General features: G+C 35.1%; 1 protein-coding gene across 1 annotated transcript in view; it reads left to right on the forward strand.

Annotated features, from left to right (window-relative positions):
• The window catches only part of COL9A1 (collagen type IX alpha 1 chain), an 89,574-nt gene that overhangs the window by 11,093 nt on the left and 66,316 nt on the right, over positions 1-12,165 (forward strand). The window contains exon 5 of the mRNA XM_072832450.1: positions 4,009-4,405. Within this exon, the coding sequence (XP_072688551.1) occupies positions 4,009-4,405 (397 nt within the window). The remainder of the gene's footprint in view (positions 1-4,008; positions 4,406-12,165) is intronic.

Raw genomic sequence — 12,165 nt, forward strand, 5'->3', positions numbered from 1 at the left:
GAATTTCTTTCAGATCATGTGGGGAGCAGTTTTGGTTTAAAGGAAATGTCTATACTGAGAATATAGGTTATGAGGGAATGAAAAGAAAACCTTAACAGGATCTTCATGGGAGGGAAATGAGAGTATGGTATATAAAGCTGATATAATAGAGTCACAATTTACCTTCATCTTTTCAATTTTTTAAAAAGATTATGAAATATTTTTTGCTGCTTTTTATTATTTAGACATAATAGTATATTCTCAACTCAAACTTACAAACATTTTGTGTTTGTTTACATTAACAAATAAAATTATTAGCTCTCTTTTGGCTTAAGGTCATAAACAAATGTTTCAAGTTCTAGTTTTCTTATCTTTTATTCAAACCTTTACAGTTCTTCTTTTAAGGTACTTTGTACAGATGTAACATAATGAAATAAATCATTTATAGATCTAGCTACTTTTACATTATGTGTGCTGTCAAGTTTACTTATTGATGTGCATAGCATATTTGCAAGAACGGAATCTCAGGTGTTCAAAAAAGACAATGGTACTGACTGCTATATAAATTAGACTTGTGAGGACTTCTAAAAGGTCCTAAGTAAATATAAATAATATATATTTTATTAATTTGAACACTGAAAGGAATTTTCTTCTCTTATATTGACAAATTATATTACCTAGTTTAAAAGATTAAGAACATAATAATCTTGATTATAGTTATATACATACACAAATATATACATATATATTATCTTCATGTTTATGAATACAGAGAGCAGATGGATACATTTAATTTAACATATGTCTATAAATGAACTGTTCTAACAACCCCAGTCACCAACTCATTTTTATTTTTTATTTTTTTATTTTTTAAAAATATCTTATTTATTTATTCATGAGAGACACAGAGATTGAGAGGCAGAGACACAGGCAGAGGGAGGAGCCAGCTCCAAGCAGGAAGCCGGACGTGGGACTCGATCCAGGGTCTCCAGGATCACGCCCTGGACTGAACGTGGCGCTAAACCACTGAGCCACCCGGGCTGCCCACCAACTCATTTTTTAAAAAAGTTTTTGGCATTATAAAACCAAGTCAATGGTATATAGGGACATTATGTTCTATCCTACCTTCAACATAATCTCTTTGCTCATTTAGCAGGAAAGATGAGATGAAGCATAAGTCGGGAGAGATTCCTGAGTCAACCTGATGATGTATTTGCAAAAGAGTCACTTAGACAAGTTACTATGACTTGTGGAATCAAAGCAAGATAAGTTTGTTTTACCTAGGGACTGATAAATTCTACAGCCTTGCTAAGTCATCTGTAAACAAATACATTAGTGGCACAGGTTTACAAAAACCTAGAAAAAGAATGCTTTAAAGAAGAGAATAAAACTTTAAGATTTATCTTCCTTCTATGAAATTCTCTTACCTCAACAATAACTGTATTTGGACAAAAAAGAAAAATGAATTCTTTAAGCATCTGTTTAAATCCAGATCATTAAGTAAGAAGAATATTAAAATAACATACTCACAATTTAAATAGATACTTGTCAAATTTCACCATTGAATAAAATGTGTTTTAAAGATTTTATTTATTTATTCATGAGAGACACAGAGAGAGAGAGAAAGAGAGGCAGTGACACAGACAGAGGGAGAAGCAGGCTCCATGCAGGGAACCTGATGTGGGACTTGATCCAGGGACTCTAGGATCCCTCCCTGGACCAAAGGCATGCGCTAAACTGCTGAGCCACCCAGGGATTCTATGAATAAAAATTTTAAACTTATCTCCCAGCTCCAAGTTAATTGAGGTCAGTTAAATGAAATGTAAAAACGTCTATAAGGTTTTTGTAATTATACAGTAGGTAATATACTGTCATCAGTGAAAGTGAAACTTCGTTTCTTCTCTAGAGGTTATTCTGGAATATGCATATTCTGGAGAATTGAAGTCAAAGGAAATATGTCAAACAAAATTGATATTAAAAGTAAATATCAAAATAGATGTGGGCATTTTTATCCTTGGGAAATAGTTCTTGCACACATTTTTTTTTTCTTCTTTAGCTTCAAACTGAATATTTTAAATGTATTTGTTGAAACCTCCTGTATACTTAAAAAAAAGATATTATTTGTTTGAGACACACAGAAAGAGAAGCATGAGTGAAGGAGAGGGGTAAAGGGAGAGGGAGAAGCAGACCCCACTGAGCAGAGAGCCCAATGTGGGGCTTAATCTCAGAACTCTGAGATTGTGACTTGAGCCAAAGGCAGACACTTAACTGACTGAGCCAACCAAGTGGCCTCAAACCTCCTATATACTTGACAAACATTTAATGAATTGGGAATTTTGTAATAAGTATATTGCAAATCACCAGTGATCACCAGTACATATCACCAGTGATCATTTAAGAATGTGTACTAACAAAGCAATTCACCCAGGATTATTAATAAAAACAAAGTCGTTTTAGAACATAACGGTTAAAAGAAGTACTTGGATGCTAAAAGGGAATTCAGATGAAAAGCTTCATATTTTTGTTATTTTTGTCAGCAAAACAATGAAATTTCTTGACATAGTTGACCCATTTATTGAAGGTGTGCAAAAATATTTGTAGTAAAGAGTTATATGTTTGTTTATGCAGTTGTGAGAGATGATAAAATTTTATAGTTAAAATCAAAGTAAAGATAGAAAATCTCAGTAAATTGAGTAATTTCATTTATTGCTAAACATTCCTGGAACTGAATAATTTTTTTGGTTTAGAAATTCTTGACCTCCTCAAAATATATTTTAATGCAACTGACAATAACACGTATGCCAATACGATAAATTTATGTGTTACTCTTTTTGCTACAAATTAAATCAGCATCCACTTAGATATTCCTTCTTGCTTTTCTCTTTTTCATTTCAGAAGAGGGGCTATTTAACAGGAGTCTGACCGGAAGGAAAGTTATTTGGGGCTTTGAACTCTGGTCCATAATTATTTTCAGAAATGTCAAATGTTATTATTTACCAAACAAAATTAATGGCATCTAGTTTTCATAGCATTCTTTCCTTCCTTAGGAATTTTTCTATACTGAGGAGGAGAAAGGTAGAAAAACCTTCAGGCTTGTGAAAGATGATGCTTACCTTTAATATGTTCTGATTTTTAAAAATTGCAGTCACAGCTTTTAGCAGCTTGGTTTCAACAAAAGAAGATCCAGGTAGTTGCTGCTGAGATCACAGTTCCCACATGGACTGGAGATGCCTTTAGGACACTGCAGTTGTATGTTGCTATTTAAAGCAATAAAAGAAGGAGCAATGATACAGACTTAGTTGTCAGGTCCTGAAACAACTGGACTGGAGTAGAGAATTAAGAACTGGCCAGTTTTCCCTTGTCATACATCCAGTGACAAGCAACCAGATGCTACTTTAATGTTACACTTTAAACTCCTTGGAAAAGACTAACATGCTCAGTGTGAAGGAGCTTCTCAAGTCTGTATGGTTACTGATTCTCAAAATGCAAATGTGGGTCTAGGATAGGATATAATTGTGGAGCGAACTACCCAGGTAATTATGGAAATGACAAATACTCCTCTAACAATGTGCTATATAAAAAATTTTAAAGCTGCTTTAATTAAATGGCTTTATTAACTAGTAGAGCTGATATGGATTCTGAATTATTTCTTCTTTAATTTGTGGAAGGAATGCTGCCAAGAAACTTGCAAGAATATGTTTTTTGGCTGAGATGGAACTGCTGTACAGGAGCTCTTTAGGTAGCATAAATAGTAATATTGTTGGGGTTATGTAGCATTGGGAACCCAACTTAACTATGAGGAGTGAGGAAAGGCTTTTTTTTTTAATGTGTATTTTAGGATGGAGCATTAACATATGTGAATGATTGAAGGTCTTTATGGGCAGTCATGAAAGAACAAACAGGGCATAGTTTTTCACACTGTAGCCTTTCTGTAGGTCTAGAATCTAAAAAAGCATAATAAGAAAATATGATAATATGCATGGGCACAGAAAACAAGACGTTTATTTACTGTTTTAAATTTTTACTCAGGGATTTATATCCCAGTGGTCTGCCTGAAGAATACTCCTTTTTAACTACCTTTCGGATGACTGGAAGCACACTTGAAAAGAACTGGAGCATTTGGCAGATTCAGGATTCCTCAGGGAAGGAGCAAGTTGGCGTGAAGATTAATGGCCAAACAAAATCTGTTGCATTTTCATACAAGGGAGTGGATGGAAGTCTCCAAACTGCAACTTTTTCAAATTTGCCTTCTTTGTTTGATTCCCAATGGCATAAGATCATGATTGGTGTGGAAAGGAGTAGTGCTACTCTTTTTGTTGATTGCAACAGGATTCAATCCTTACCTATAAAGCCAAGAGGCCAAATTGATGTTGATGGCTTTGCTGTGCTGGGAAAACTTGCAGATAATCCTCAAGTTTCTGTTCCGGTAAGTATAAAAAGTATGGTGTACATGGTTGATTCAAATGAAACTGGATTGCTAAAAACTAATATGTCAGGTATCTTTGATAATCATCTGAATATCTTAAGCAATAAATAGTTATTCATTTTCAAAATTCCCTCAAACACTTACTCAAAAAGTATTCAGTGCCTATCTTGTGCATTGCATATATCAAAGGGAATGGGAAATCAAGAGAAAGTCAAGTAAATGGCTCCTGGTCTGGAAGAATTTCAAGTCTACTTGGAAGATGCTACATACCTACTGGAGCTCTCAGAATCCTTCAGAGGACATGTAAAAGAAGCCAATACTGGTGTGGCTTACATTGTGTATATATAAATAACTAATGAGAATATTCAAAGTAAGGTTAATATGAATGGTGGATTTAGTTAGTCAAGAATTCTGTGCTTCTTGAAGGCAATGAACCTTGAAATAGAAGGATCTGAACTAGTGAAAAGTGTATTCTAGCTGAGGGAAAGAGCATTAAATGAAAAGAAAGTGGAGAATAAGTGGGCCCAATCAAAGTTTTGGAGACCAGCTGGTTTGGATGAAATGTGTAAGTGAATATGTGTGTGTGTGTGTGTGTGTGTGTGTGTGTGAGAGAGAGAAAGAGAGAGAGAGATGAGGGGAAGTGGGGTAGGAGATACTAACTGCAGGGTATGAGAGATAAAGTTAGGAAGTCGTACAGTATCTGATTAACAAAAATGAAAAGTATATAGATGGTACAATATTTATGTATTTAGAAGTAGGTCTTGCATGACATATTATAAAAGTAAAGGATTTTATAACTCTGTTCAGGATTTTACTGTAGAGTTTCATGGATATAAAGGTTAGGAATTATTTAATAACAGAATAATTCTGCCAATCAATAACATATAGTTCTATCATTTTGAATTGTTAAATTTTCATTGAACAATCCTTTAAAAGGGTATTTTATGATATAATTACAGGAATTAAAAATATGTCTTATAAGTGTTCTTTCTAAATTAAAGAATTTAGAGCTCAATAAACTATAGAGCTCAATAAACTATTGAGGCCAATGTATTCTCTCTCTCTCTCTCATACAAGACTATTAAATTCTAGTCACAAAACTCATATCATGGCATGTAGCAGGGGTGATACAATGATTTTGAATTGTTTCCGTGTACTTCTCCAAAGAAAAAAAGGTTATCAGGCACTCAGTAATGGAATTGTTCAAATAGCTTATTTTCAAGGGAAGAATTGTGATTAGTGTGAAGGGTAGTGTGAAATTTCTATATTCTGTGATGGACAGGAAGCAATTTGTAGCTGCCACATTACTGCTCTGGCTTGTAGACACTTGAGAAAGTATTTCTTCAACTAATGAGTTATCACACCTCAAGTGGATGGGTTAAAAAGCCAATGGGACTACTATTGCCATCTTGAAAGTTTGTGCAGTGAGGTTGTTGCAATGGCATGGGATTGGTTTGCAGACAACACCAAACTTCTGCAGTGTCCGTGTCATTTCTGGACTATGGATAAGGGCAGGGAGACCTTAAGGCACCTCTTTAATAAAATGATCATCAATCAAGTACTCACAAAAATTGATTTATTGATTCATTGGCCTTGAAAAACATTTCACTTTTTTTTTGTAGCTTCAAGTTTTTATTTAAATTTCAGTTAGTTAATATACAGTGTAATATTAGTTTCAGGTATAGAATTTGGTGATCCATCCCTTACATACAACATCTAGTGCTTATCACAACCAACATCCTCCTTAATACCTATCACCCATTTAACCCATCCCTTATAAAACATTTCAAATAATTATAATTCTGAATGCTAGGACATTATTAAATTCTTTGATTGCCAGAGTGGTGAAGTCTCAATATTACTCCACCATATTATAGTCTAGCTAATAATACTATAGCTGACTGTAGGTTTTCTGCCGAGCCTAGTCTCATGTCAGAGTGGAGACCAGTTAGTTATCCTCTATTTTATTCTCCAGTGCAGGAATGTAACAAAGAACCTGGCAGCTGATATTATATTTTGCTTCTGGTCCACCAAGGAGGTTTTCAAAGTCAGTACACTGTAGCCAATGTTAAAAGTAATTGAAACAGGCATGAACAATTTTTTCCTTTATACTGAATTTTGACTCTCTCACAAGGAAAGACAAAAGAGACTTGAACCTAAAGATTCATTAAAGTTTCATATTTGATGAGATAGTGGTGGTAGTACTAATAACAGGTCAAAGTTATAGGCCAAAAAATAAATCCTACTTCCATCCAAGGACTGGCAGTGACAATGTCAATCTTAAACCTGCCACTAAAATGTATCCCTCAATTTTTACTCTAAATTAGACAAAGAAACAGAAAATTCTATGTAAAGAAAGCCCATTATATTTTTTAAGCACTTTAATACCCATAATATGCCAATTTAAAGTCTCAAAAATGCTTTCATTCCCATTAACTTATTTTATGCTTGCAACAATTTTGTAAGATGGAGAGCTCAGATAGGATTATTCCTATTTCTCAGTTGAAGATGTGACTTCAAGTAGGGTTCTTGGCGTGTAAGAAACCATGTTAGGCATAAAATTTCTAATCACCCTATTTTCTGCTGTGCCAACTAACTTTCCTTGGAGAAAAGTAAAAATATGTATAACCATATACCTTTTCTTATGAAGCATTTCCTCACTTTCATTTTGGAAGGCATTTGTGATTTGCATAGATTTTTTCAGAATTTACCCACAGAATAAATAAAATCAATGTTTTTTTTTTTTTAAAGAAGAAGGATTGTACAGTGTAAAACATGTTTTCAGACATTAGTCCTGTTTATTAATTTAGTAAACTTCCATCATGTGCCTGTATACTGGGTGTTGAAAATCAAGTAAATTACAGGTCTTACCTTCTTCAGTCTCTTGAGTGCGAGGGGTTGAGATAAGTAAACAATGACAATACAACATAATAAGGATCATGATAGTGGATGGAAGCACATGGAAGAAGCTCAGATCAGGCCAGGGACGAAGGAGGGTGGAGGTCAATCATGTTTACTGTAGAAGGTGATGTTTAGAGAAATCCTGGGGGTGAATGAGTATTATCCAGGAGAAGATAGGGTCCAGTGTTCTAGGCAGAGAGGCTCTCATTTGGGGATTCCCAGATATGTCAGGTCTTTCCTTTTCAAGTTTTACAAGTCTTCCCACACTGCTCCTCATTTTTCTAGATTAAGAATAGTCAAAATACCCATACACATCCCCAGAGTCCAAGCCCAAGTGCCCATGAGTTGTCTCTAAGACCTTGTTTTAATTCTTGTTTTATGTTTTGATTTCTCACCAATTTAACTGCAATCTGAAGTTGCTGGCAATTGCTGAAGGTCTACAATGACCATATGTCCCTAAGAAGACTTAGAGAATGATGAATAATAGTATCCATATATTCTGAGAGGTAGAAGTATACTGAGAGGACAACTTTTTCTCCATTTGGAGACAGCATATAGTCCATAGTAATGTGTGAGAAATTTTAAATTAGAGTGAAATATGCCAATAACCTAAAAACAGTAAGGAAGAGTATATTTTTCAATTTTTCTTCATGAAATTAGATTCATTCTGTTTTTTGACATTCTAGATTAATTGAATACTTTTCTCAGAATCAACACTGGCTTTTCTTTAGTAAATAAATCAAAAGCAAACATCTCTTCTAAAGGTATTAACAAATGTCAAAAGGTAGCCCTAGGAACTGCATAATAAAAAATGCAATTGAAAACAACATTTGATGGAGTACTAATGCTAAAAGACTCATTTATATTGTACTTGTTTGTGATTTTCTCTTATCTACCCTATCTTGTGTATCTTTCTCTATTCTAAATTGGAAAAGGAAACCAATTTCAAGAGGTTTTTCATAAAGCTGGCAGTATAGCTGCGCGTGTGATCTACAACTCAAATACCTTCTCATCATTCATGGTTATTTAGTGGGCTCAGAGCATTTTATATTTTTTCCCAATATACTGCTGTAATACATTGTTTGTTTGATTTTAAAGCAACAAATTCCATATTTCCTATTCTCCTTTGTGCCCATATTTTAGGATGGTGCCATTTATCCCACTGCAAAGCTCAGTTTTCTGGCAGCATACCATAAAAACATGTTACTTTATGACAGGTTCTTTATTGTTTGTTGTCAGCATGATTGCCTAGGAGAGTTATTTGGTACAGCTCTATTAGAAAACAAAGTTAGCCTTACTCCTTTTTCAGGGATGTACACTGGGGGTTTGGGCTTAAAGAATGATACAAGTTTATGTGGCTTTACAAATACATGATTCAAAACCTTTTTCATTTTACCAATGCTTATTCAAAATAAACAAATGTGTAAAATAATCAGAAGATATAATGCCTTTAAAAGTATATTTTAAAAAATGCTACTTTATGTTATTTTTGTTAAATTCAGAGGAAATGTGAGAGCAAATAGAAAGAACAGTCAAAACTAGTGATTGAGAAGCTCTCTGTCCTTTTTTCTATTCCATATAATTAAATAACACTAACCTCCACATGCATAAACAATGAAAATTTCAAAAATTATAACATTGGAAAATCAACTATGAGGTTGTGGTTAATATGCATTTTGGTATATAAAAAATATTGTAGGAAAGGTATGTTTTCAGTGATTTAAGAAACGCATAATATCTAAATTATTGTTTGCTTATTAAGTTGCTTTCTTCGACAAGCACACCTTTTACAAATACTCTTTCACTTGTGAGTATGAAATAAATACAAAAGAAATAGTTATCTATACATATCCATAAGAAAGTCTATCTTACTTTGATATGATTTAATTGGAATATTTTCCAAATTAGTACCAACTGTGAAGACAATTTTTTGGGAGATAAAATCTAGCCTGCCGGATTGTAAACCATATTTACAATATCAGCTGGATTTTCCACTAGGTGGCAATGAAATGACAAGCACACAGAAAAAATCTGCTAATATAGGAGGAGCCATAATTGGAGGAAGGGACTATAGATAACTAGAATAAAAGCTAAATGATGGTCAAAGTTGCTTTCAATGGAAAATTGAAAACACTAAAATTTCTTATTGACCTCAGCTGTGCCCATACCGTTGCAAGAAAAAAAAAAAGTCAGTGCTATTAGTTTTCTTATTTCTATTAAAATGTATATGGGATAAGGTCATGAAGAAATCTTTGTTATGTAGACTGGGTGGTTGTAACACAAGAGATTAATTCAATGGCATTTTTCTTTCTTTTGTGTTAATCTCTGTGTGTTTGATTTCTTTGGTCACAACGTGGAGTCAATAGAATCATGGCCTCTCAAAGCTGGAGGAAACTCTGATTGTATCTACTCCAAAACTCTAAGTTGACATGTGAAGAAATTGGAACCCAGAAAGAGGAAGGGGTTTGCCCCAAGTCATAATCAAACCAGAAGATAAATACTATCAATTCTTAATTCACTATATTATTCACTAATTAACATTTGGTAACTATTTATTACATCTTAACATCTGTTAAGTTATAGAAATTAAAACTCCAATGGAGTTTACATTCATTCTGGGGAGAGGAGATGGACGCAAATGGATAAATGAATAGCTGTATAGTATGCCTGGTGTTCATGAATACTATGGAGAAAAATGAAGCAGGAAACTGGATGCTTGGAGAGAAGGCCTCATTGAGAAAAAATACATTTTATCAGAAACCTGAAGGGGCTGGGGGTATTAGCATGTGGCTCTTTGAGAGAGGAGGGCTCTAGAAAGAGAGAATATGGAGTGAAAAGGGACCGATGTTGGTGTTGTCTACTATGTTTGAAGAGGGCATGGAGACCTGTGTGGCTGGAGTAAGACTGAGAGAAATAGCCAATAAGCCTGGAGAGGTAACATGATTGAGTGAGGATGGGGAAATTGTGTTAGCACTTTGACTTTCATGCTGTGCAAGATGGGAAGCTATCAGATGGTTTGGACAGGTAAGCAACATGTTTTCATTTTTTTGAAAATATCTCCTTGACTATTGTTTTGGCCAATATAATGTAGGGGGAGAGAAGAGCACTTAGGGGCACAATAAAAAGAGACTTTTAGATACTACTGCAATAACTCAGGCAGGACTGGTGTTGGTTTGGAACAGGGTAGTAGTAGTGGAGGTGGTGCAAGGTGGTCAGATCCTGACCCATTTTGAGGGTAAAGTGAATAGATCTGAAGTGTAAGAGGAAAAAAAATCAAGAGTGACACCAATATTTTTGGAGTGATTAATCAGAAGTATATAGTTGCCATTTATTGAGATGGGAAAGACTATGGGAAGAGAAGGTATCTGTGGGAATATCAAGGGTTGGCTTGGAACATCTAAGTTTGATCAGGATTTTGATCACTATTAGACATGTAAGAGAAGATGCTGAGCAGGCAGTTAGGTATGTTCTTCTGGTGTTCAGGGAGGAGTTGTCAGCATATATATGATATTTAAAGCCATGAAATGAAATGAATTGCTGAGAGATGAATGCAGTAGAGAAGCTCTAGAACTGAAATGTGAAACAACCAAAATTTAGAGGTTGCTGAGATTCAGCCAAAGAGACCAGGAAGAGGGGATCCCTGGGTGGTTCAGCGGTTTAGCACCTGCCTTCGGCCCAGGGCGTGATCCTGGAGTCCCGGGATCGAGTCCCACATCGGGCTCCCTGCATGGAGCCTGCTTCCCCCTTTGCCTATGTCTCTGCCTCTCTCTCTCTCTCTCTCTCTCTCTGTCTCTCATGAATAAATAAATAAAATCTTAAAAAAAAAAAGAAAGAGAGACCAGGAAGAGCAGCCTGTGATATCAGAGAAAATAAGGAGATGTGGTACTCTGAAAGTCAGGGGAAATAGAATTTTAAGGAGGATAGAATGGTCTACTCACTCAAATGCTATAGACGGATTAAATAAGATGAAGAGTGAGATTTAATATTGGTTTCAAAAACCCATGAAAGTGACTTTCAGAAAAGACCTATTGGAGTATTGGGAGTGAAGTCCAGTTGGAAAGGCTTCAAGAGAGAATAGAATGGGGAGGAATTGGAGGCAATGAATATAGATAACTTTTCTGAGTTTTAAATGGAGAAGAGCAGAAAACAAGATGGCAGCTGAAGGGGAATGTGGCATGAGGGGAGGATTGATTTTTTTAAGTGGGCAGACAACTGAGGACTCATAGTTCAGAGTGTAACATTCCTTTATGCTCTATTAAAGTAGCCAGTTTCTCACTCCAGGGCCCTGGCCTCTATTACCATATGAATCTCCTTTTAAATTAGGCCCCCTTTCCCCATCCATATCCCTGGTACAGGAAAATCTTTGATGATGGCCCAATAATTAGTTATCCAATACTACTCAAATTCCTTAGCTCAAAATTCAATGGAGAAAAAAAAATCTAATGTCTATGGTTTGCCACAGTGAATCTGGTCCCTTCTGTATACATCACTTATTTCTCTTGTGCTGTGTTCCTGCCACCTCTTCTCTTTAGAACTCTAATCTTTACCCTCTCCATCTCTACTTGTGAAAATCTCAATTGCTCTTCAGGGCCTCACTCACGTTACAGGTTATATGAGCCCCTTGCTGATGACATTAGCCATCCATATTGTACATCAACTGCAATATTATATATTGTCAAAAGCAATATTTAGCCCTAAAGCTGCCCTATGTACTAAATAAACATTTTTGTGTCTTCCATAGGTTCTATCTTAAAGCACATGAATGTGTTATATAAAGAAATGTTGGATTAAAAGATAAAGTAGTCATGCCAGGTCTGCTAACTCTAAGTCTTCTGCTGTTTCCTTTCACTGTTCTGCCT

This window comes from Canis lupus, chromosome 7 (assembly GCF_048164855.1).
Source record: "Canis lupus baileyi chromosome 7, mCanLup2.hap1, whole genome shotgun sequence".
Lineage (NCBI taxonomy): Eukaryota > Metazoa > Chordata > Mammalia > Carnivora > Canidae > Canis > Canis lupus.